Source organism: Cucumis sativus, chromosome 6 (assembly GCF_000004075.3).
Source record: "Cucumis sativus cultivar 9930 chromosome 6, Cucumber_9930_V3, whole genome shotgun sequence".
Taxonomy (NCBI): domain Eukaryota; kingdom Viridiplantae; phylum Streptophyta; class Magnoliopsida; order Cucurbitales; family Cucurbitaceae; genus Cucumis; species Cucumis sativus.
Window position 1 is genome coordinate 11,661,138 of NC_026660.2, and position 26,458 is coordinate 11,687,595.

A 26,458-nucleotide genomic window follows, 5' to 3' on the forward strand; every position below is an offset into this window, starting at 1 on the left:
CACGTCGCGACAGGATTTGTTCAAGAAATTCAAATTAAATTAAGGTAAAGTTGCAAAAACTCCTATGAGCACTACCACTAAGCTTGACAAAGATGAAAAAGATAAGTGTGTGGATATAAAGACTTATCGAGGTATGATTGGATCTTTAATTTATTTGACTGCTAGTAGACCCGATATCATGTTTAGTGTATGTCTTTGTGCTAGATTTCAATCTTGTCCTAAAGAATCACATTTCCATGTCGTTAAAAGGATACTTAAATATTTGGTTGGAACTATTGATGTTGGATTATGGTATCCTAGAAATGTTTAGTTTAATTTGGTAGGATATTCCGATGCGAATTTTGCCGGTAGTTTACTTGACCGTAAAAGTACTAGTGGGACTTGCCAATTTCTTGGTACTTCCTTAGTATCTTGGTTTAGTAAAAAGCAAAATTCGGTTGCTTTATCCACTACCAAATCGGAATATATTGTGGTTGCTAGTTGTTGTGCACAAATTCTTTGGATGAAACAAACTCTTAGTGATTTTGGATTAAGATTTGATAATGTGCCTATATTTTGTGATAATACTAGTGCCATAAATTTGACTAAACATCCTATTCATCATTCTAGAACTAAGCATATAGATATTAGACATCACTTTATTAGAGAGCATGTACAAAATGGTCATATTACTCTTGAGTTTGTGAGCTCTAATAATCTATTAGCGGATATATTTACCAAGCCTTTGAATGAATAAAGTTTTTGTAAAAGTAAGCTTGAGCTTGGAATTATTCGTTGTGATGCATCTTGATTTTATATCTTACTTGATATTGTTACTCGAATGCATATTGATAGAGGGAGAATTAGACATTTTGTATGTGTTCATATTCTTTTTGGAGAGCTAACTTCCTTGGTATTGTTTTTTATGATTCCAACGGAGGAGAAGTATAAGAAAAATATGTTTTTATGAATTTGTTGCATAATTGTTTCTATTAATTAAGGACGAAGAAGTTTCTCTTTTCAATTGTTTTCAAGTATGATCTTTGTGGTGAAATATATACATGAGCTTTATGGTTATACATCTTGATAATAAAATTACTTGTTGATCGGGTGTGTTTCAAGTTATTTTTCTTCAATGATTGATCATCATCAAAAAGGGGGAGATTGTTGGCTTTTTACCCCTTAATCTCAAATTAATTTATTTTAATTATTCAATTAATTTATGTTTTGATGATAATAAATATGATCTTTTCATCGACAATTTTATTAATTTGATTAGTTCATATCGTAGAGCTTGGAAAAATGATTCTAACGCCTCTTGAATCACCCAAATCGAAGTTCAAACGAAGAAAATATTGCTAAAAAAGCTTAACCGAAAAATAGCTGAAAGGATGACGTGGCGACCAAGTATTCAATTTGAACCAATTAGAGAAAGCCACCTGGACCAATGGAGGAGTAAGAAAACGAATGTGGCTTTTTGTTATGTTTTATTGGCTTTTATAAAGAAAACGAATTTTTTTAAAAAAAAAACTTTAATATTATTATTTTTCTTTGTGTCTAATGGTTAGCTTTCTTAAAAGATGGTGAAGTTGCTTTATTGGTTCTTTTTTTAAACAACTTATTTTGAAAAGACATATTATTATATTATTATTTGTATTGTGTCTAACCGCTAATTGAGTTTAAATCTCAACCATTCATTTTTCTTTCACTTACATTTAATGACCCAAAATGATTTTGAATTTATCTTTCATCTCTTTTTAAATACTCACTTTTCCCAAATTTTAAAGATACAAGATTATTAAAAACTTTACAATCTTCAAAAAGTGCAAAAAGCCAACATTGTTATTCTCTCTAAAGCTTCCAATTTTTATTCTTTTCATCTTATTCATGATAGATTCTTATTGTATTACGAGGATTAAATTTGTGAGCTTCAAATTGTATATTCACTCTTTTAGAGAGTTTTCTTTTGTGTGATTTAAAAACTTCAACATATTGTAACGGTTGGATCCTAACCTATAGAAAAGATCGGATTTGCTCTTAAACCCGAAAAAGGAGCAAGAATCGATTCGACTCAAATTCGTGGAAAGAGTCAAAAAAGATTTTCAATCAAAATCCCAAGAGGTGCCTGGGAAAGTGGATGTAAGTTGAGTTTAACCGAACTAGTATTTTCTTCTCTAATTATTTTTTAATTTTATTTTATTTACATATTCTTATTGGTTGAGTTTGATTGCATACTTCCATTCATATATTTTTATCAATCTTGTTATTTAACAAAGTTTACAAAGTTCTTTATTTAATTTTAAAAAAATCTAATTAGTTGAATTTACTTTTTATTTGTTAAAAAGTTTATTTAAACCCTATTCACCCCTCTCTAGGGTTGTCATACCAATCCAACATATGTTTTTTGCTCCAAGATTATAACACTTCATAAATAGGATAATCAATCTTACTTGAATGTTTTGACATGCAACTACACACGAATTGAAAACTTAAAAACACAAACACAAAATCTAAATTTGATTCATCATCAAAACGACCTAATAGGAATGCTTAAATAGCCTCCGAGTAAAAACACTAATGCACCATAATTAATATGTTCTAGTAAAAATAAAATTGAAAAATTATTAAAATTACGTCAAAGTTATTAAATAAATTTTAATTAATAATTTGACGTTGGATTAGTTCATATCATGTCTTTTAAACTGATTTTTAAAAACTTTGGAAACTAAAAAGATCTATTTTCAAAACTTAGAACCAAACACACCTAGTACATAAAACTTTGGACTAGAAAGACAATTTTCTCTTGAATCTTCTAATTTCAAAATAATTTTCTTTTTAATTTTGAGTAATTTGATTCTAACGTATTAAAAAAGAAAACACGAACCTAGCCTCTCTATTAAGGGTGATCACACGTCGGAGTTGATTTTTTTACAAAACCAACCATAGTCGGTTTAGTAAAGTGTCAAACCGACATTGACATCGATGAGTAAGGGGTGATCGGTTTTTGTCGGGTCTGGTTGTTTAACACTTAAAAATATTTTTTGAAAATTCTCGATCTAAAATTTTCTGAAATCGACATAACTTATCCCTCTCATTTTTTGATCGACCGACTTCGATTTGGTCGATCGGCTCGATTTTTCAATTTATTGTGCTCACCCCTATTCTTTATCACTTTGGATTCCTTGTATAGTCCCCTTCAAATGGGATGAACAAAAAGACAAACCCTTTCAGAATTGAAAAGAAGATGACACTTTGTTTAGATCAAACATTTTGTAAATTTACTTATTTGAACTTGAAAACTATCGGCTTGTTGCGATTCATAAGTTATCTTGTCCCTCGATACATGTTGCTCTAGGTCCCCTATGTTATATACTTGCTAGTTTATAGAAAACCATAATAAAAGAAAATGCAAAAGAGAAAAAAAGTTAAAAGAATAAAGGAAAAAATTTAGAAAAAAAAACGCTTATAAAGAAAGAAGAAAACAGAAAAAGGAAAAAGCGGCACAAGGGAGAAGGAAAATAATGCATTTTGGGGTAAAGTAGTAATTTAACTGATTTTTGGTTTGGGCATATAAACGAACCCTCCATGCAATTTTTCCTCCCCTTCTTCACGTTAACTCTTCGCTTTCTCTCTCTTCCATTCATCTTTCTCCTTCTTCCTCCGGCGACCTGTTCGACGGCGTCCGGGGCAATCTCCTCCAACGACAGTGTGGTTCTTCCCTCTCGACAGCACGTACGTGAGCAAGGCGTACGAGCGAGCCGACGGCATTGACGCGAAAACCTCCTTATCGAGCCCAGGGCTCCCACGAACCAGCAACGATCACGCACAGCAGCAGCGTCGAACGTGACTCAGGCGGTTTGCAAACCCTAAAACTGCGTTTTCCCCCATCCTAAAAGGTTTGAAACTTACCCATTTTTGTTCGGCATTATATTTGAAATACCCACTTCTGTGTTGAATGTCTGTGATTTGATGATTCCCTTTTGTTTGGCTTTGATATTCTTATATGCTTTAAGATTAGTCGAGTTGAGGGGAATGTCTATAGATTTTATCTTTCGTTTTCGTTTTTTCCCCCTTTCCCCCTTGTTATTTGGTTTAGGAATTGAGTTGTATACGCTTTTATGTGCATCTTATTGAGAATAATGATTGAATACTGAATTTCTTGAAAATGTGTTTAGGCTGAAAGAGATGGTGTTCCCAGAAGAAGAAATCACCAAACTCTTTAGAGTCCGAAAAACTGTGTTGCAGATGTTGAAAGACAGAGGCTATTTTGTTGGGGATTTCGAGCTTGATATGTCTAAAGTACAATTTAAGAATAAGTTTGGTGAGAACATGAAAAGAGAAGATCTGGTTATCAATAAATCCAAGAGAAATAATAGCTCTGATCAGGTATAGTTTCATACTACACAATGATAATCTCATTTATGTATGACTCTCTTATAACTATTTAGTTTTCAATTTTTAGTTTTTCAAGATTGTGTTTGATGCTCCCAACTCATTGACTATGATTTTCATTTTCTAATGTAAACATTGAATTCGGAGCAAGTTTCAATAGAAAAATGTTTTTAAAAATTACTATTCTTTAGTTTTCAAAACTTGGCTTAAATTTTGAAGACTCACGTAAAAAGAAGAATATAACGAAACATAGAAATCAATAGGTTTAAGTAATATTTACAAGCTTAATTTTCAAGAACCAAAAGCTTAGGGTGTGTTTGGCCCAAGGAGTTGTGAAATATAAGGTAAGAGCTGAGAAGTAGTAGTTGTGAACTTCACTCCTTGTTTGGCTCGAGGAGTTGGTGGGTCCTACTCCTAAATAACTTCAATTTTATATGGTGGACCTCAAAGTTCACAACTCTCTGAGTTTCATTACTCCTTAGTCCTCAATATTTCACTCCGTATCCCAAACACTTGTCTGGCTCACCAACTTCTAAGTTAGTGTTAAATATTTCAACCTCAATGGTTTTCACTACCAAAGTTGCACATTTATTAAGGAACTCCGTCTTGCAATTCTGTAACCCCAAACACATGGTTAATAACTATAACATATTAACTCCAAACTTCCTCACTCAACTTAGCACCCCAACACCCCTCAATTGTTATAAAACAGGGTCTCATTGACTCATGAAATTTATTGTGTATTTAAACATGTTTAAACTTTACCTTAATAAAGGGTTGCAGTAAGTTTCCTCGGAAGAAGTTTCTATTTAAGTCATTCTCAAGTACTGTTACTGTTTGACATGGAAAATAGTTAACTATCGAAAAATATTTACCACATTTATATAAAGTTTGGTTATAGGGATGCACAGGTTATTTGTTAACCCTTTTATTTGTTACCTTCTTTTGATTTATGACTCTTTTACACAGATATATGTTTTCTTTCCTGAAGAGCCGAAGGTTGGTATAAAGATAGTGGAAACTTATGTAGGTCGTATGAAATCAGAGAATGTTTTCAGAGCAATATTTGTTGTTCAACTGAATTTGACCCCCTTTGCCCGAAATAAAATCGCCGAATTATCGTCTTCCAAACTCCATTTGGAAGTTTTCCAGGTAAAAGTAAAATCTCTTATAGTTTTTGGAGCCTTTTAATGTTGAATAGATTATTTTAATGTCATCACATGCTACAAATTTAACGAGAACTAGAGAGGATTTTCTATTTTCCTATCCCAAAACCAGTTCTCTCGTACTTTTGTTGTCTCTCACAACAACAATGATGTGGGGTGGGGGGGGGGGGGGGGGGAGAAGAATGGTGACGTTAGTTTGTAATTATGTGATTTTCAGTTTCCATATAATAATGTCTTGCCTACCTTCTTATTTTGCTGACGTTAACGTTTACCTCTCTGTCATTTTTTTATGCAGGAAACAGAATTGTTGGTTAACATCAAAGAGCATGTTCTCATTCCCGAGCACCAGACACTCACAGATGAAGAGAAGAAAACGTTGTTGGGGAGGTATACGGTGAAAGAAACACAAGTGAGTTTCATTTTATTTGATCTTATTTTCTTGAAATACAAGAATATTGTGAGAATTGTGTTCCATAAAATATGTTGAAATAACTTTGGTAGCTTGGCCCGTGTTGAATAAGATTTTTGTAAATGATGAAGATATTAGGAAATCAGTTCAAGTCATGATGATTGCCTACCTAAAATTTAATTTTCTACACGTTACTCTGACAATCAAATATAGTAACGTTGGATGGTTGTTTTGTTAGAATAGTTAAGATGCGTTCAAGTTGGCTCTAACAGTGTTGGATACATATTGAAAATTGGTATACGTTAGTTTTTAACAAACATTTTGCATTTTGTCTCAGCTACCTCGCATGCAAGTTACCGATCCAATTTCTAGATATTATGGGCTGAAGCGTGGACATGTAGTGAAGATCATCCGACCAAGCGAAACTGCTGGAAGATATGTGACTTATAGATATGTTGTTTGAGATCAATCTGATATGAGTAATTGAAGTCATGATATTTCTGTAGTGGAAGTGGTTTGGAGTTTTAGGCAATTCTCCTTTATGAGCTTCAACTGGGGAATTCGTGCATTTAGAATTTAAATTGAACATCCACCCACGGTTTTTTCTTATTGTTTCATTGACTCACAAGCATGTTTTTTGTAAAGGAAGGGAAAAAACGCTTACTGGTACACCAAATATTGAGGTTTTTGGTGACAAAGAAAGTCGATTAACAAGTTTATCCTTTTGGATCTTTTTGGTTGATCTTTCATTGCTAAAACATTTTCTTATTGTGAGGTTGATGAAAATTTTGAAGGGCCTCCTTTGATTTAAGATAAATTTAGACTTTATTGACCTTATCATTGATTAAAAATAAAATATTTATACGAAGTTTACTGTATTTATTTACAATAAATATATTAAACTGCATTATTATTCATATAAAAAGTGAGATGTTTGAAATCTTAATTATGCAATTTTTTATTTAATTTATTTGCTTGCATTTTTATTATTCATTTAACTATATATGACATTCAATTAGAGAAATTGTTGATTGAATTTAGTTAACCTACTTCTTTTGTTGTTCATCTCCTTGGGTTTTTTTTTTTTTTTTTAGTTTATATTTTTTTCACGTTGTACATTTTGCCCAATTTTTGTTTTGAAATTATTATTATGAACTTTTAGATTTTTCAATTGATTTTCTCCTATATTAATAAATAATAATTTTCATCGACTTTTAAAGGAATTTATTTTCCATCTATAACGATTATATTACATCCAATTTTCAATGTAATTTATATATTTAAAAAACATTTTATAATTTTACCTTGTATATAAATTTGGGATCGAATTAAATGTTTGTTCTCTATGTACCAAGAAATATTATGGACATATAGTACAGTTATATATATATATTTCTTATGAGGTATGACCAATGTTCTAGTGTATTATTATGGTTTTTTTAACGATTTGGACAACTATATTAGTGATAGTGTATCAGATATTTTAGTCCATGAACAGATTGTCGATTACACAATAGTCTTATATCCAAGTTAAGGAGTTTTGTTAAAATGGATAATCTGGACATATACATCTACTTAGGTTCAATAGAATGTCTGAAAAATGACTTGCCTATTACAAATGAGATCAATGTGAAATGAGTTTACTACATAATATCATCAAATGTGGACCAACACATTGCTCTCATTGTTCATTTTGTTGGTCGTTTCGTTATTACTCGGGATTCTAAAGCTTCCAATTCATTGTCAACCGACATCCATGCAGATGATGCTATTTTTTTTTTTAAAAAAATTGATATGTTAAAGATTTCTTCTACTTTGAATAAAAAACTATGACATATTTTCAACGAATGTTTTGTTGAAAAAATTCTTGCAAACCATTGTCATTAGATACAATTTTCAATACTGTACTATTAAATCAAACAAGCAAGTTTTGATTTTGCAGTGCGTATTTGAAGAATGTTTATGGTCAGTACGTGCTTCATGTTGTTTCCATAGTGACAAATTTTTATGGGTTGTTACTAGGTTTGATGGCAAACATACATGATCTGTGGCTGTTTCTTTAACAGTAACAAATCATGACAAGCTACTTTTTTTGCTTTCAATGACCTAATAAAGAAGAAAATAAGTATATCTAATTCAAAGTTGAGTACTCCTAAAGATATAGTCCATTATATTCGTTTTTTTAGCATGGTTTGAACATTAGTTACCAAAAAGCTTGGCTTGCACGTGAAACTGCATTGAATGAAGTTAGATGATCTCTTGAAGACTCATACAAGATGTTACCAACATTTGTGTTCATGTTGAGTTTGAATAACCCAGATATGTTCACAATATATACCTTACATAAACAATATATACCTATGATATCACATTTTATAAATTCTTCTTTGTATCAATATATCCATTTTTCGTGTACATAGGTACTATTATTAAATACAAGGTTGATGGTGAAGGTAGATTTCTATATTTTTTATGGCATTATTTGCTTCAATTTTTTGTTAGCAGTATTGTTATCATGCTCTCTCTATTGATAAGCGTCCACTATGTTTGTTAATGCAAAGCTAGAGGTCCTTCTAGGATCCATGCAAACACTCATAAAGAAAACTACTTATATCCAACTTAGAATCTATGATGGTCACTCTTACATTCTAAGACAACTTAGTCCAGGAATAGTTTGATTAAGACTAATCCAATGAATTTAATTTTAACATCAAATCTAAAAGCAAGATTTGAAAAAATAACACCAAAAGGGGTTGAATAAGCACAAGTTTTTTTAATATTGATACTCTACTTTTCCAATAGCATTACAAGCCATTTTATAGGCTAAATGATTATGGATTGGGTGGAAGCCTAATAGCCATCCAAATACACATAAATGCATTTTGAAGAAAACAAAACCTAGGAACTTAAAATTGGATTGCATACTAACTAATTAAAGGCCAAATTAAAGAAAACTAAAAATGTAAAAAATCTTCACAATGCCTTAAATAACTCTTCTAGAACTTTTTGGCTCAAAATTATTTGTCGCTTCATGTGAAGTTCCTAGTTTTTGAAGGTGTAGTGTAAACATCTTTTGAATCTTCTTTGTTTTGCTTCTAGTAATTGGTCATTCGGGTACATGCAAAGGTTCCATGGTTGAATGCATATCATCTATTCATGGTACTGAAGGAAAACAAGACATGCGCAGAAAAAATAAAGGATCGAATTTGCTCTAACTGCAACTAAACAATTTAGTCATTAACATGCATAAATTACCATAATTAAACGAAATTAGGGTTTATCGAATATGCACCTTCGTACACGAACTTGGAACTACAACTAGAGTTTATCTGGTCGCTATTCTTGGACTTAGAACCAGGTTGTGAGACCTTATAAGTGAAGAAAATTGAGAGAGTGAAGAAAAAAAATGCATGAACTACTTAGGTATCATATTAGGGAGAAAAAAAATGGAGAGAAAAATGTAATTCCAAGTTACAAAATTGGTAAAAAGTTTTTTCATTTGAAATCAAGCCTATTTATAACATAATTACATGCAAAAATGCATATAATTAGTTCATAAAATCTCAACACCTAAAATTCCATTAACCATTAGTGGAACTTGGTGGACTAGGTGTTTACATCTCATGTAGCCTTTCAAAATTTAAATCACTTTTGAATACAAAACCAGTCAAAGTTTGACTTTTTAAAACTTTGACATGCCTGACTCTACAACATTTGAGTGTCAAGGAAACTAGTAGGAAACTAATTCCAACCTCTTAGTTAATTTTTTAACTTTTTACCACTAGGCCAAATTATGATGGTTACGACATTGTTCCTGTTTAATAAAGGCTTATATGTCGACACTTGTTTGATGAAAGTATTTTCAAGTCACAACACATATTTTTTTACATATAAATTATGGATATAAATAAATTAAATACATTATTAAACTTAACCCACATATGTTTAGAAATATTTTTTTATTGATAATAAAAAATGCAAATTACATTTTCGGTAAAGGTCTTACAATAATTTAAAAAAATAAATTAATTGTATTACATGAATGTGTGACCTAATCTAATCAAACTAGCTCATAAATGGACTTGATCAATCTCATGGTCCACGAATTCTTCAACTACCAGCAAATTTGGTGAGCTCCTTCAAACGACAGGATTACAGCAACTACTCAGATTCAGGAACAAAAAAAGTGCTACAGGGATTGAAGGGTTCATGTGCAAGCCATACATGTATTGACATACCATTCATTGTTGGTTTGCGACAATGTAGGTCTATAGCGTCTTACTTGAATGAAGTGCCCAGCATTATCCCATGTGTATGACAAAGCTGTCCATATTTTGAAAGACCGCAGTACTGAATTACAAAAACCAATTAGACAACACATTGCAAAAACATACATCTCTAATCCCCAATCCATATATTAAACATTCAAAGCTAGTGAACCAAGGACACAAGCAAATAATCACCTTCGACAGTTATTTGATTGTAAGAAGATTCATATCCCAATGCAGTATGGCACCAAATAACAAAATTCCATGAGCCAGTCACATATATATCGAACTCTTCCTAAGAAACCTATAAGCAAACACACATTCATATCCACTTACTTAAAAGCAAGTCACATATACTTAGATGTGATAAAATAACCATTCACTTACCCCTTTCATGCTTAAGTCTGTTCAAAAGAATGCGCTTTAACATTTTCTTGTGTGTCGTTCGGGTTTAACAAAATTATATTAACAAAAAAACCCCACAAAATACTTCAAAAAATGTTGTTTCCTAATCTGGTGCTAAGCACGATGTACGTGCTTAGAAAGGAACTCCGCCAATTCCGATCTAACTTCATCGATTTCATCTTGACAGTACGTACGAGGTAAACTTTTCATCTGTAAATAATAAAGTGGTTAAGAATTATTTTCATTCCAAACAATGACATAAAGTGGTTCGAAAACTCTAATACTTACGACATCTACAATCGAAGTACTCCTCGCAGAAATTATGTCCCGCATGAATCGCATAACATAGTACCCGCATTCTACCACCCCATTTTGTTTGGGACACTGGATGTAGAATACAAAAAATACATGTGAAACGTTTAAATTAATAACTTATTTACGACTACCCTAATGGTCAATGCCACGTACCTTAACAACCTTCCAATTCGGTTTTTTCTTCTTTGATATATTGATTGACCTACCACATAATATAAGATTGTTACATAATTAAAATAGTTGCACACATAATAAAGACATTAACGACAATAATATGACCTACATCTGAAGCACTTCACTCATGTCTCCGTCAATCCGATTCTTCAACGGGTCAATCCAATATGCAGCACCCTTTGTAGGATTAACAACGACCAATGTCCAGTGATTGCTAAGAACACATTTCCACCATTATAAATTAATATTTTAATAGTGAATTCAAATCGTGAATGTTAATGAAAATGTCATTATCATGCGCTTACCCAGAGTTGTATGGGAACAATACTACTTGGTCATACTCGGCTCCGAGAAGTCGAGCATTCAACAACTGCGCACGCGATTGTTTGTAACTCGAGTAACTTACAGATCCGGCATCCATGAACTTGAACAAGCTTGAACTTCGTCCTTGTACCATAATTGTGTGAAGGTACCTACACAATGAAATGACATTACAATTAAAAGGAGACCGCAACCATCAATGACGTATATATATTAAAAGGAAATCTTACATCATGTAAGCATCTAGGCATGATGTGCATATTAGCTGCATTGACGAGAAATCCCTCAGTGACTCAACCATAATGCAACATTTTCTCTTCACACCGAATAGCTCTAAAGGCGTGTTTAGTTGAATCGATGACCCCATATGTTCAACGAGTCTAACCAAACACCAGAGTGCCACTGGAGCACGTAGATATGCTGCACTAGAGAATGTGGACGGATCCGTATTGAAGCCCACAGTTTCCTTCTATCACAAAAATTTCAACTACTGTTAGTATAATTTGATGCATAAAAACTCCAACACAATAAGACAGACAATTACCTTATCATTCCTAGTAAGAACAAGATGTCGTGGCCACATTAAATGTGATCCGACTTCATGCGTCAGTTTCGTGACTCCTTCCTTTGTCGGATTTGGAATCACACATTGGCCATCGAGGACAACATCCACTGATACCTTGATGTTCTCACCGTCACCTTCAGCATCAAATATTGTCCCATGTGCAATGATAGTATCTTCAGTTTCAAACGCAAGCATACACGGAGTTCCAACCTACGTAGAATTATATGTTAAATATGTGCACGTAAAGTTAGTCAATACGTTTTCAGGGTTATGTCTAACTTCTTACAAGATTAAACACGTATATAGAATTGTTGTGGAGCAGTGTGCCTTAATTAGTAAAGTATACTTTAAACTAACCTTCAAGTCACTTGATCTTGTGTCCCCCACATTTTCTTCTTTGTTCACTTCTGTCACAACGTCAGCCGCTTTATCTGGTACTGAATCAGAGGCTACGTCTTCAGTCTCATCATCTGAAACCCCTTCAACTGATGGTGTTCCTTTCGAACACATACTAGGGTCTTCTTCTTCTTCATCTCCTTTTGCACACTCATCTTTTTTCATTCTATGCAACTCCGCTTCTAGCTCGATAATTCGTTTGGCCATTTGATCACGTTCCTCATACACTGTCCTCTCCTCATTACCTTCTTTAGATTCCATTGGGGTATGGAAATATTTTTTCTTAGTCACGTACTTCCCCACGCCTCGGAGTATGCCCGGACGATCTTTCCCTCCCAATGCCTGGGTGAGAACATCGTCACCACCAGATAAAATACGTCCCTTCTGGTTGCCCATTAGATCGTCCTAAAATAGTGCACGAAATGGAAATTAAAAGATGTGAAACCATAGTAACAAAAAAACATGGAAATTATAAGTTGCCAAATTTTCTCAACTTGTTAACTTACAATGAGATTGGCAACGTCCATCGTCTCTTTATCTGGGAACTCTCCCTTACGATCCAACCGTGCATGTTTCCATACTATCGATCGATCTATTTGATCTGACGAAGAAGATGCACGCTACATAAACAGTATATGTTATATTTGGAATCTAACATCATGAAAACAAAGAACATCTTTAAGGGCAGTTACTTACCAACTCCTCAACCAGATTTGCATACCCCTTGCGAGATGTTCTATGGTTGTATTTGTACAGGCTCCTTTTCAGTTTACCATCTTCACTTTTTTTCTGTAGAAAAAGTTGTATAACTTCTATTAAATTAACATATTTGTGTAACAAATTGTACATAAAGTATAAGAAAATGTTTGGATATCCATACGTACTTCAAAATCTTCCTTCAACCGTGAAGCCACAAATTCATCCCAATGGTCTTGATCGATGAATGAGTATTCCGCTGGTGGGTGTTTTAATTTCTCCACATCGTCCTTAAATGGAAGTACGTACGTAGTTGTTAATCTCGACTTGAACCCACGATAGCATACTCCCGCGTTTTGAAGTATGCTTTTCTTCGACTTGGGGTCAAGAATGAAGCCGGCCTACAAAAAAAAAAAAAAATCAAATGTATTAAATCTGTTGAAGTTGGTAGTTTAACCTAAAAACAGTCAATAAGAAGCATTTTTACCTCAATCAATTCATAAATTTTCTCCTTCATCTCCATTGGAACAGCATGCCAAGTAGAGTACGTGATAGGAACGTGAAACCTTACGGTCGTTCCAATAAAACTCTTCAACTTCGTTGCATTCGGTCCAATCGGTTGACCTAGTTCATTGTACTGAATAACCATTCTCTGTCCCTCACTACTAAAACGTGTTATATCTTTCATTCCCGTAGGGCCACGTTTCTTTTTCTCGCTACTAGTTTCCCCTCTTTGAATGGGTGTAGCAAGCTCATCATCATCTGAATGAACCATTACTGCAAACATACATGTGATTTAATTGTAAATGTGAAATATGAAATAACCAAAAAAGTGTTAACATAACTAAACATTAATAAACCCTTGGTTCTCAAAGAAAATAGGAAACAATTCAGACAAATTTAATTAGGCAAAATTCACACTAAATATGGTAAAGCACATAACACTTTCAAATTAGAACATCTACTACATAAAATTCTCCGAAATTTGAAAACAAAGAAAGTATTGAACATGAAAAGAAAACTTGATAACGGTACATTCTGAAGTAGTCATCTCTGAAAATGGAATAGTCCTACAAAGAAGAATAAAACAACAATGATTAACTCATTTGTGGGGATAGTCAATTGGTAACCCATGTGCCTTCACAGTCAGGTCTAGCATATGTTTCACCACCTTCGTCATAATCAAAAGTTGTGTGGTAAGAAGAGAGTGGGGGATAGTGAGGCAAGATGTCACTTATGTCATCATCAACACATTTGTGGGGAAAGTCCTTCTCGGGTGGCATCACAACAACCGACCATCTTGGATCAACAGGATCTGTGACATAGAATACTTGTCTTCCGTGTGTGGCAATAATGAACGAATCTGAAGAGTGGCCAATTCGTCTAAGGTCCACCAGTGTGTAGTTCAGATCGTCCTTCCGAACACCAACATTATTTTCAACCCAACTGCATTTGAAAAGAACAACCTTAAACATATTGTAGTTGACTTCCCAAATCTCTTGAATGGTGCCATAGAAAGACATGTCACAAACGACCGGGTTTTGTCCTTCGCACTTGACACTTGCATTGTTGTTGCGACTAACATAATCCCACTGTTTTGCACCGTTCGGTAGTCATCACGAGATTTTGTGTGGTAAGACGTTCCATTAATTATGTATCCGTCGTACATCATTAAAGTAGGGTGGGGTCCATGTGCAAGCCAACGTATGGTGTTCGAGAGAACCTTCCCTTCCTATAGTTCACTCATCACCTATTGAATAGAACAATTAGTCGTTCTAAATATTGAACAATTAGATTAAACGAAAATAAATTTTTGATTGTGTATGTACCAGATCCCTAAACCATGCACTGAAGGATCGATTATGTTCAACTTGTAGCCACTGTTCATTTTTTGCTCTTCTGCGATTTTCCATCTTTAATTGATTGAAATGTTGCATACGAAATGTTTCATACATTAAATTGGTGGCTTGAGGGTAAATTAATGGCAGTATATACTCATACGAATGCTTACTCAACGTATGGGTGCACTTCTCCAATGTTCTGTAAGACATGAAGATGTGCTTGCTTGAGTTGTTGGACATCGGGTCGAACGTATGTTCCTGCTGATAGCGGTCGATCGCTTTGTATTTCTGTCCTTGAATTGAGTGACCCAAGTCCAATAGGATCTAATCCAGAAAGAAAATCTGAACAGAATTCAACTGCCTCCTCGCATATGCTTGCTTCTGCAATGCATCCTTCCGGTCGAGCTCTACTGCGAACATAACTTTTCAACACTTTCATGCATCGTTCAAATGGGTACATCCATCGCAAATATACTGGTCCACAAAGCTTTACTTCTCTAACGAGATGAACGACAAGGTGAACCATGATTGTAAAAAACGAGGGTGGGAAATACTTCTCAAGATTGCATAAAGTCAGAACTATATCTTCTTGAAGTGCATCAAGATCTGAGACAGAAAAACTTTTGGCACAAATCGCATTGAAGAAGAAGCACAATCTACTAATAGTGTACCTCACATTCTTCGGTAGGACTGAACGTATTGCAATTGGAAGCAGTTGCTGCATTAAAACATGACAGTCGTGCGACTTAAGGCCGGTCAGTTTTAAGTCATCCAAAGAGACACGACTACTAATATTTGCTGAATAACCTTCTGGAACTTTAATTTCTGACAAAGTCTTGCAAAATCGATACTTCTCTTCTTTTGACAGTGTATAACATGCCGCAGGGATATAAGTTCTATTACCAGTAAAGTCTAATTTTCATATCAACCAAGTCAAGTCTAGTATTCATCCCATCCTTACTTTTTCCTGGTATATCAAGTAAGGTGCCCACTATGTTCATGCATACATTTTTTTTAATATGCATTATGTCTAAACAGTGTCGAACATGCAAGTGTTTCCAATATGGTAGTTGAAAAAAAGCAGGTCTTCTTTTCCAATAGTCATTGCCACCTTCATTATGCACGGTCTTTCCACACTTCTTCCCACATGAAAATATCATGTCTTTCATCTTAAGGTACATGGCCTCGCCCGACAAGGGTTGTGGAGGAATTCCATGCTCTTGCTTTCCATTAGATAATTTAAACTCTCGTACTTGAAAAGTATCAAGACAAAGTAGGTTTTAGTATTTAAAACAGAGATAGTTGCAATTATAGCAATTAAATTCAAAATAATTAAGTATATATAGCAACATTTTAAAAAAATTACAAATATAACAAAATCTATCAAAATATATCGATGATGAGAGTTTATCACTGATAGAACATATAATGAATATTGGTCTATCATCGATAGAACGTAAGAGTCTATCAACGATAGAAGTCTATCATCGGTAGACTTTGGTCAAGGAGTATAACTAAAAGTAACACCAAAACTTAGGAACATTTTGAACAATGTAGCTCAATTAAAATTTACTGAAAAATGCACCGGTACATTATTTGAAACTTCCTCTTCATTTAAAGAGGCTAATATTAGAAAAAGACGCACTGAGGCTATTTTTACAATTAATATGGGCTGTTGACTTGGCCCAGCCCAAAACATAAACCCTAGAGTAGCACAAACAAATGCCTCATTCTTCTTGAAACCGCATATTAAGCGTTTTATCACTTCTCACCACCTCTCATTCCTCCTCTTCCGCACGTTGTTTCGCTCCTCAACGGGAGTGCCTTCCCTTTGCTCTCCCTCCAGGTTCTTCTTCCTTCTCATCTCCTTTCCAAGTAATTTCATTCCGTTTTTTCTCTTAATCGTATCTTGTTCAGATTCTTTCGCTTTTTTTGTTTTTGTTTTGTAATTTCGCCTTACTAGATCTGTGTTTTCACTCGTTTATATTCGATAAATGCTTCCAAGATTCATTTCTTAATCGCTTGTATTCGGTGGATTGAATGATAGTCGTTATCTAAGTTTTGATTACTGTTTTGGTATGGATCGGTTGAACCAACGGGGTTTAAGTTGATGGAAGTAGGCTATGTTAAGGATTTGATTCCTTTTTATGACTATATGTGTGTTCTTTTTTCTTCTCTAGATGATGTTATTTGATTGATTTAACAGTCGTGTTCTGTTTTTCTGCAGTTTATAGTCCTCGGTCTTTCGAAGACTTATCAAGATGGTTAGTATACCTCTTGTCATCGCGATTTTGATTGAGTGATGTGTTAAGTGCTTCTTTAAGTTTGTAGCTGACGCGATTTTGTATATTTGAAATTGTGCGTGTGCAGGTGAAGTTTACAGCAGAAGAGCTCCGTCGGATTATGGACTATAAGCATAACATTCGTAATATGTCTGTTATTGCTCACGTAGATCATGGTAAGCTACTTAGTTTAAGTTTATTTATGTTGAGCATCTATTTTTGAAGATTGACATCTTAGCTTTCATTTATTGTATATTTGGTAAGCATCATTTCTTTTTCTCCCGAGGAACTGTACATGTCAATTCACATGACAATAAAACAATCTTTCTTGGACATCAGTTTTTGAGGTTCAATCAGACGACCAATTTTGTTGGTTGAAAGATGCTTGTGGAGCATAGCATAGACCTAACGGAATCAGTACTTTTTGATGGATGGACTTGTCTTTTGTTCTTTTATTTTCAAAAGAAATTGCATATGCTTATATTACCTCATTGTTGATTGAAAGATTGGGTAATTGGGGTAAATATACGTTGTAAAAACTAATGTTAATTATCATTTATCATTATATACCTTATTTAGTGCTTATTCATCTCCTTTTTCCTCATTTCAGGGAAGTCGACACTTACAGATTCTCTTGTGGCTGCTGCGGGTATCATCGCACAAGAAGTTGCCGGTGATGTACGAATGACAGATACTCGCCAAGATGAGGCAGAGCGTGGTATCACCATTAAATCTACTGGAATCTCCCTCTACTATGAGATGTCTGATGAATCCTTGAAAAGTTACAAGGGAGAGAGACATGGAAATGAGTATCTTATCAATCTTATTGATTCACCTGGGCACGTTGACTTCTCGTCGGAGGTTACAGCTGCTTTGCGTATTACTGATGGTGCTCTTGTTGTGGTGGATTGCATCGAAGGTGTTTGTGTCCAAACAGAGACTGTGCTCCGTCAGGCTTTGGGAGAGAGGATTAGACCTGTCTTGACTGTTAACAAGATGGATAGGTGCTTCCTTGAACTTCAAGTGGATGGAGAAGAGGCTTATCAAACATTCCAGAGGGTCATTGAGAATGCCAATGTGATTATGGCCACGTATGAGGATCCACTTCTGGGCGATGTTCAAGTGTACCCGGAGAAAGGAACAGTTGCTTTCTCTGCTGGTTTGCACGGCTGGGCATTTACCCTGACTAACTTTGCCAAGATGTATGCCTCCAAGTTTGGAGTAGATGAGGCGAAGATGATGGAGAGACTTTGGGGTGAGAATTTCTTTGATCCTGCAACGAAGAAGTGGACAAGCAAGAACACTGGCACGGCAACATGCAAGCGTGGGTTTGTCCAGTTCTGCTACGAACCCATCAAGCAGATCATTGCAACTTGCATGAACGATCGGAAGGACAAGCTATGGCCCATGTTGCAGAAGCTTGGTGTTGTCATGAAGTCTGATGAGAAGGATCTGATGGGCAAACCACTGATGAAGCGGGTCATGCAAACATGGCTACCAGCAAGTACTGCTCTTTTGGAAATGATGATCTTTCATCTTCCATCCCCTGCCAAGGCTCAAAAGTATCGTGTGGAGAATTTGTATGAGGGTCCACAAGATGATGTTTACGCTAGTGCCATTAGAAATTGTGATCCTGAGGGACCTCTTATGCTTTATGTATCAAAGATGATTCCAGCATCTGACAAGGGCAGGTTCTTTGCCTTTGGACGTGTGTTCTCTGGGAAAGTTTCAACTGGTTTGAAAGTTAGAATCATGGGCCCCAACTATGTTCCTGGTGAGAAAAAAGATTTGTATGTTAAGAGCGTCCAGAGAACTGTCATTTGGATGGGAAAGAAGCAAGAAACAGTGGAGGATGTGCCTTGTGGTAACACTGTTGCCATGGTTGGGCTGGATCAATTTATCACTAAGAATGCCACTCTGACAAATGAAAAGGAAGTCGATGCTCATCCAATTCGAGCCATGAAGTTTTCTGTATCTCCCGTCGTGCGTGTTGCCGTTCAGTGCAAGGTGGCCTCTGATCTTCCCAAGCTTGTGGAAGGACTTAAACGTCTGGCCAAGTCAGACCCTATGGTTGTGTGTACCATGGAGGAATCTGGTGAGCACATTGTTGCTGGCGCTGGAGAACTACATCTTGAGATCTGTTTGAAGGATTTGCAAGATGATTTCATGGGTGGAGCTGAGATCATAAAATCTGACCCTGTTGTCTCTTTCCGTGAAACCGTACTTGAGAGGTCATGCCGCACAGTGATGAGCAAGTCCCCTAACAAGCACAATCGACTGTACATGGAAGCACGACCCATGGAGGATGGACTGGCAGAGGCTATTGATGATGGCCGCATTGGACCACGAGATGATCCTAAAGTTAGGTCTAAAATTTTGTCAGAGGAGTTTGCTTGGGACAAAGATCTTGCTAAGAAGATTTGGTGCTTTGGTCCTGAGACTACCGGCCCTAACATGGTGGTTGATATGTGTAAGGGAGTTCAATACCTGAATGAAATCAAGGATTCCGTTGTTGCTGGTTTCCAATGGGCGTCGAAAGAAGGTGCATTGGCGGAAGAGAACATGAGAGGCATCTGTTTTGAAGTGTGTGATGTGGTGGCTTCACGCTGATGCCATCCACAGAGGAGGTGGTCAAGTGATTCCGACTGCTAGGAGGGTAATCTACGCTTCTCAGCTGACTGCCAAACCAAGACTTCTTGAGCCAGTGTACCTAGTGGAGATTCAGGCTCCGGAGCAAGCTCTTGGTGGTATCTACAGTGTTCTTAATCAAAAGCGTGGGCATGTCTTTGAGGAAATGCAGAGGCCTGGCACACCTCTTTACAACATCAAGGCATATCTCCCCGTCATCGAATCATTTGGGTTCTCGAGCACTTTGAGAGCTGCAACTTCTGGACAGGCATTCCCACAGTGTGTGTTTGACCATTGGGAAATGATGTCTTCAGATCCATTAGAAAGTGGGTCTCAAGCTGCGCAGTTGGTTGCTGATATCAGGAAGAGGAAGGGGTTGAAGGAGCAAATGACCCCACTTTCCGATTTCGAGGACAAGCTGTAGATTGAGCTCGCATTGTTGGTTAATATATTTAAGAATCGCCCTTAAATCCGCAGGTTTGAGGTTCTAATTTCCTATGGGAAGTTTTTTGTTTTTTGAAAAGATTGTTGTTATGTTTGAGTATTTTAATTGCAATTATTTTTAAGAACTATTGTTACTCCATTTCTGTCAAAAAGATGCGTGATGATGGGCAAAATTTTGGAGTTTTCAGGATTTTCTTTTGGTTTATTTATTTACCTTTCAAAGTTGGTTTAAATCTTGATTTAGTTCTTGAAATCATAAGATGCTTTGTATTTTGGTTCCAAAACCTTGGTTTTAATTTTATTTTGGTCCCTTTTTATTTTTATAAATTAATAATACGAAGACAGTAAAGTGCCCTAACAATTAACACTAACATTTATACTCAAGAGGATATGGCTTTGGAATAATAAGCTTTGAATGCTGGAAATGAAACATAGTAATGTCTACCATTGTTATTTTTTTTCCTTTCAAGTTTTAAGAATTTAATTCTACATTTTAAAAGTATAGAATTCAAATGTTATACAAATACAATAATTTGTATGTTTTAGAAGGATTTGAACTACAAATAAGTTCTCTTTAGGTGACAGATTTCAAATTTTTTAGTCGTTGGATTCAAATGCTAGAATTTTTATTTAAAGATTCTCAAATATCAAAATCTTGAGGGTTATCACTGGAGGGTTATGTTTTAGGCTTATTATAACCCCACTTTCTTCTCTCTCTTCCTTCTAAATCTCTCTTTAATTCCTCCATTTTCTATTATTTCATTTATTTTTAAAATTTTATTCTTTTGTTTATCGAATGTTTTTTCTTTTTAATTAATAAGAATATTTTTTTAAAATTTATTTTATTTACGAAATTAATTTTAATTAAATTTGTTTACGCATTTAACGTTTTTTTATAATTTCATAATTTTATGTCTTTTATTTATTTTTCTCTTTTTATTTGTTCTGTACCTTTTCAGATATGTTATTTCAAAACTAATCTATCATATCTAAACTATTCATGATAAATTTAAGTTAAATGATTTTCTAAAAAAAAATTGATTTCATTAAATTTATAAAACAACAAAAGCGAAATCAATAAAAATAACTTTGGAATAATTAAATAACATAAAAAAAATGTTTAACAAATATTTTAAAAATATTTAAACTTTAATTGTACAAATCTTTTTTTAAAAAAATTTCTTTAAAAATTTAATTTAATGACAAAATTTGATTTAAAATTTATTTGAATTAAATTTTGAATCTAAAATCTTTATCAAACTATGTTAATACTTTTTTATATCTTCCATCCATTTCATTATAATAGTCTATAAATACTTGTTGCTTCAAAGAACAGAACAACAATCCTCTTGTTTAAATGAAAACACAGTAGTTTATTCAATTGAGTACTTAAAAAAGTTGAAAATTTCACGTCGAATTTAAAGAACTAAGATAAATTATTTTAAATATATGAAATTTGTGTATTAGATTTAGAATATAAATTTTTAAAAAAAGTATAAAAGAATAAATTTCATAACATTATTTACGTAATCCTTCTCCCGAATCCATCTTATCAAAACTACCCTATAACTATTTTTCAAAATACATATTAACATAACACTATCTATCATAATTATTTCCTCAAATCCATACTATCGTAACACTAGTTTTATCATCGCATGAGTCATTTCATAATCCAACATTTCCTCTAAACGGTCCCTAAAGATTTTCAGAGAGTAGTATGAAAATAAATGATATTGTGGACTCTAATTTCCTCGAAAGAGACAAAACTATGTTTTTAATAAATGATTTTTACAAATGACAATGGACACATTTGTAAAAGTAACCGTGGGAGAAAATTTTAGCACTAGGATCTACCGGAGGTGCCTAAATAATAGAATGAGGGAGTATATGTTATTGTAAAGTTAAAATATTTTTCATTGTAAATTGAATCATATAATTATTAAAAAATGACATAACTTCAACGTCAAACACATGGTATAATTAAGTCTTCTACTTATTTGAAAATGTTATCTTCATAGACAACTTTTAAGAACAGGACCTTAGTGCTTTTAGTGACCCCATAATGAGTCATGAGTCATTACCATTCCCAAAATTTTTCATTATATAGATAACTTGGGTGGAAAAAACTGGATTAAAAACCTATAAGCCAATTGAAATCAACTAAAATGGGATCCACACCAAAGCTAAAATCCATTATCTCGCCCTCTCAAAAGTTGTTCCAAGTCTCACCACACAAATATTAACTATAAAAAGTCGATTTTAGTTTTCTGAAGTTGAATGTAGCTAGATGAAAGAAAACGCTATTAAAACAATTTGAGTATTCATCTAATATGTATTCTTGCAGCCACATACATATTTAATAGAACTTTATGGACTCAAGCTTCTCCAACTTTATACTCTTATATATACATAAACATACACACACATATGCATATATAATTCACATAGTATCATACCACTCACTAGCATTTGTCTTTCAGCCCCCTTTCATACTTGAGTTAATGTCACATCCATTCAAATTATTTTTACTGCATCATAAAACCCCATGTCAATAATGGTTTGTTATAATCTAAAAATGAAGGTTCAATCCTTATCTTCTGTTATTAGAAAATGCATGCCTTTCTTTTTTTCGATTTTGAGGCTTCTTGAATAACGATATAGTGAAAAGCCAATAAAGAAAGAGATATATTCTTTTATATTTGTAATTGGATTCTTAAACCAAACAAAGTTAGGGAGTTGCGAGCTCTTGTATAACCCCAAAATGTTGATATTGTTAGTTTGGAAGTGCTTTCTTAGTTATTGAATATTGACTATAGAAAATATTTGTTGTGCTAGAAATTGGTAGTTTTTCAAGAAGCATCCATATTTTGAAAAGAGTGAGGAGATAGACTAATGAGGTATGGTGGTTTTTCAACACTCACTACCTCCATCGAGGACGAGGAAAATGAAATAATTTTTATTAAAAAATATTATTTTTTTAAGAAAACTTTTTATGTTAAAATAAAAATAATATTCACTGTTATTTTTTATTTTCTTTATTATGAACAAACGAAGGCTACACATTCAATGTAACCTCAAACCCTAAGAAACTTGGAATTTTCAAAGAGTTTGAAAGGATGAATCTAAATAAAGTAAATATGAGAAAGTAGGCTTGAGAAGTGTCACTGTAAGTGTGTCATGGTAGGTAGAAAGATGGAAAGCTAAGAAGAAAGGGTTTAAGAGTTAAGAAGATTAGGTTAAAAAGAGAAAATTTTTGGCTAACTCCATGGCCTAAGCATTTTGGGGCTTGGCTAAAAAGAAGAGATAACCTCCAAGCATTTAGACAAGAGTGGGAGGCAAGCTTGAGTTGTGGATGTGTGGCCAAGAAGGTTGAAATAACTTCCATGTGTGCTTGGCGAGATGACCTTGGCTAGGTGAGAAGAGTGTCCATAGAGGTTAGTTGGGACGTTTAGGCTTGGTGAGAAAGACTTCTTAAAGGTTTGTGAGGCGTGGAAGATAGGTGTGGAGGGCATGGCTATGTGAGATGAGGTTAGCAGCCATGTCAAGTGAGGTTAGTAAGGCATTTCCAAGGACTCAAGGCATTTTGAGTGAGGTTAGGTGAGATGTAGAAGAAGTGGAGTCGGTGAAGTACTTTATAGATGTCATGTGCATGCTTAGGTTAAATTTCGATAAACAGGAGGTGTCAATAATTTCTCATGCAAGGTTCAATATTAATAGGTCATTTCCAATTGAAATTTCTTCCAATTTACTCATGCGTTTTTGCTGAAATTGGTCTTAAACATTCATAAATTGTGTTCATTTTGTAAGCTAGGGCTCCTAGTTTAATATGATGAGACGAAGGTTGAATTTGAGTTGAAAGAAGGGAGAATGGTCATTCTCGAAAGGATTTTGAATAGTCTTCACTTCAAGGAGGCTACAGAACACAATACGTAAAGGTTTTCGCTGAAATTTGAGGTACGAAAGTTAAGACATTTTCCAGCAACTTTGTAGAATAAAATATTTTCATTCAAGTTCTGAATGTTAAGATTAAGCTCTAAAGGGAAGTTAAGGTTCTAGCCGAAAAATGGTGTTCATTGCAGTGTTGGTGGTTGGTTGAGTGTAAGTGGGTTTTAGGCGAGATGGACGTGTGTTTTGGATTAAAATAGGTTAGCGTGTGTGTTGGCTTGTATTGGACGCCCAACCTGCCCACAAAGTGTCATTGTCAAGCAAGTGCATGACAAACCCTGCGCGTGCGAAAGGCCACACGAGATGCTTGAGGCCCGCATAGCATGCCTCCTTGCAAGGTTAGCACACGACAAGGCCTGCCTAGGCTTTGCACGTGTGTGCCACCCTTGCCACCCACCCCATGTGCGTTAGCCATGCTAAATATGCGTTTTTGGGCCGTTTCAAGAATTTTTGAGAACTTTAAGTGAAGTTATGATGTTTTTATGATTAAAGGGAATTAAATAGAATTATTTCTTGTTATCTCAGGTTAAGAGAAGATTGAAAAAATTTATAGACCAAGGGTTTGAGGTGCCATCTGTGAGTGACAACATGATTTCTAAATGACAATTCTAAATATGATTTACAAGCTACCATTTAAATATGTTTTGAGATGATTACTGATCTATACTGATTATGATATCTTGATTTCCAAGCACGTTTATGAAAAGTACTTGAATATGCCTAATTTGAAATGTTTTAATAAAGCATGTATTCTTTGACCTGAGTAAGGTTTAGAGAAACTGCAAGGCATCATTGAGGTTTCCTCATATTAGTCTCGCTTCAAGATTAACGAGGAGTTTAGTCAAGGGCCTAGGTCAGATGAAAACTTTATCTTGGTTGTGAGCGGTTTTAAAATATTTTGAAAACCAAAAGGGTTTTCAACTCATATTTGAACTATTGAGTATTGATGTTTATTTAATGCTACCATTTGATTTGGAAATGGATTATGATTTGTAAAAGGTTTTTAGTACCCTATGTGATGAATATTGCCTTACACTTGCTTTGTGATCTGGTATAAGATGTCTTACATTTGCTCTGTGTTTTGGTGTAAGATGCCTTACACTTTCTTTGTGTTCTAGTGGAAGACAACTTATACTTGTTGTGTGGTTTGATTTAAGATTTCTTTTGCTTGCTTTGTGATATTGCATTGAAAGATGTGCTATGCCTATATGGAATTGATGGTATTTGTTGCGTGCATTGAGATTACCCTGAACAACTGCAACTCAAATATGAGAATAATAATAACATTTCAGCTGAGGATGAGTGCATTTGTGAAGCATTGAGAATTTATGCGAGGAAAAGATGAATTTCCAAAGAGAATATTTGTGAACTAAGTGTTGTGGATTTTGAATATTTAAAATTGCTTAAGGGCAGTAGAATGGTTTTTGGATTTGAAATGCATGTTCTTGTCAATCCTGTTATGTTTCCAAAATGAATTTCAAGTTTATGATTATGCATTTTGTTTACAAAAACCTATTTAAATTAAATGTGTTGATGAAAATTCTCACTCACTAGACATTTTGTCTAATTTTTTAAATGTTTTGTTTTTCCTCAGGTAGCGAAGGACATCTAGAGTTTGATTTGTCGTTTTGATAACATGTTGTGCCATAGTTGCATCACATCTTGTTAGTGATATCCACTCACTACTACAAAACCTATAATACTTGACGCTTGTAGTTTTGAAATACTTGACGCTTCTAATAAAAACTGTCAAGTAATGTAAAAAACGTCAAGAATAATAATTAGTGAAAAAAGATATATATATATTTTTTTATTTCAAAAGCATCAAGATTAGTGGTAATTACTTGACATTTTTTAAATGTCAACTAATATATATTTTCACATTTTTCTTATAAAAAAAAATTCTCTTTTTTTATTTTCCCAAAACTCCCTTTCCCCATTTCTAAAAAAATCTCGAAGTTTTTCCTCCAATTTGTTTTTCCTCTTCCCCCATTTTCTCCCATCACCAAACGAACACCTCCTCGTTCGTCTTCCCCGTTACTCTCTCCATTCGTGCACCACCACCTTCAATTGTCAGTTGATAGTTTTTATTTGTCTTCTCTGTTCGTGCGGCACCACCTCCTCGTTCGTCTTCCCCCTCCCTCTCCCCGCTTTCACAATTTTACATTGTTCCAAAATTTAAAATCCAATTGATGACTGGTTGTATGTTACATTGATGTTTGAAGTTTA

General features: G+C 34.3%; 3 protein-coding genes and 1 long non-coding RNA gene across 5 annotated transcripts; 2 read left to right on the forward strand and 2 right to left on the reverse strand.

The window, feature by feature from the left end:
• The first annotated feature begins 3,561 nt into the window (after positions 1-3,561).
• On the forward strand, positions 3,562-6,720 carry LOC101219172 (DNA-directed RNA polymerases II and IV subunit 5A). Its single transcript, XM_004143136.3, has 5 exons — positions 3,562-3,875; positions 4,155-4,365; positions 5,341-5,523; positions 5,833-5,946; positions 6,284-6,720. Exons 2-5 carry the CDS (start codon positions 4,165-4,167, stop codon positions 6,407-6,409), a joined length of 624 nt encoding a protein of 207 aa, XP_004143184.1. The 5' UTR covers positions 3,562-3,875; positions 4,155-4,164; the 3' UTR covers positions 6,410-6,720.
• A 3,906-nt stretch (positions 6,721-10,626) lies between these two features.
• Positions 10,627-12,684, reverse strand: LOC116404646. 2 transcript variants are annotated; one of them, XM_031887850.1, is made up of 7 exons: positions 12,352-12,684; positions 11,974-12,204; positions 11,660-11,898; positions 11,414-11,581; positions 11,088-11,322; positions 10,908-11,003; positions 10,627-10,829 (listed from the first exon to the last, which is right to left on the reverse strand). In XM_031887850.1, the coding sequence occupies exons 1-5, from the start codon at positions 12,649-12,651 to the stop codon at positions 11,214-11,216; spliced, it is 1,047 nt and encodes a 348-aa protein (XP_031743710.1). In that variant the 5' UTR covers positions 12,652-12,684; the 3' UTR covers positions 10,627-10,829; positions 10,908-11,003; positions 11,088-11,213. The 2 variants fall into 2 exon arrangements, with proteins under 2 accessions (XP_031743710.1, XP_031743711.1); XM_031887851.1 differs by lacking the exons at positions 10,627-10,829; positions 10,908-11,003 and having other exon boundaries at positions 11,199-11,322; positions 11,660-11,895.
• An 80-nt stretch (positions 12,685-12,764) lies between these two features.
• On the reverse strand, positions 12,765-13,107 carry LOC116404647. Its single transcript, XR_004217624.1, has 3 exons — positions 13,087-13,107; positions 12,897-13,010; positions 12,765-12,795 (listed from the first exon to the last, which is right to left on the reverse strand). It is a non-coding gene; the product is annotated as an uncharacterized LOC116404647 (long non-coding RNA).
• A 3,529-nt stretch (positions 13,108-16,636) lies between these two features.
• LOC101208886 (elongation factor 2) lies at positions 16,637-20,517 on the forward strand. Its single transcript, XM_011658805.2, is given in 5 exon segments — positions 16,637-16,773; positions 17,155-17,191; positions 17,298-17,385; positions 17,820-19,807; positions 19,809-20,517. Coding segments are annotated over 4 exon segments (2,532 nt in total). The 5' UTR covers positions 16,637-16,773; positions 17,155-17,188; the 3' UTR covers positions 20,262-20,517.
• The last annotated feature ends 5,941 nt before the right edge of the window (positions 20,518-26,458 follow it).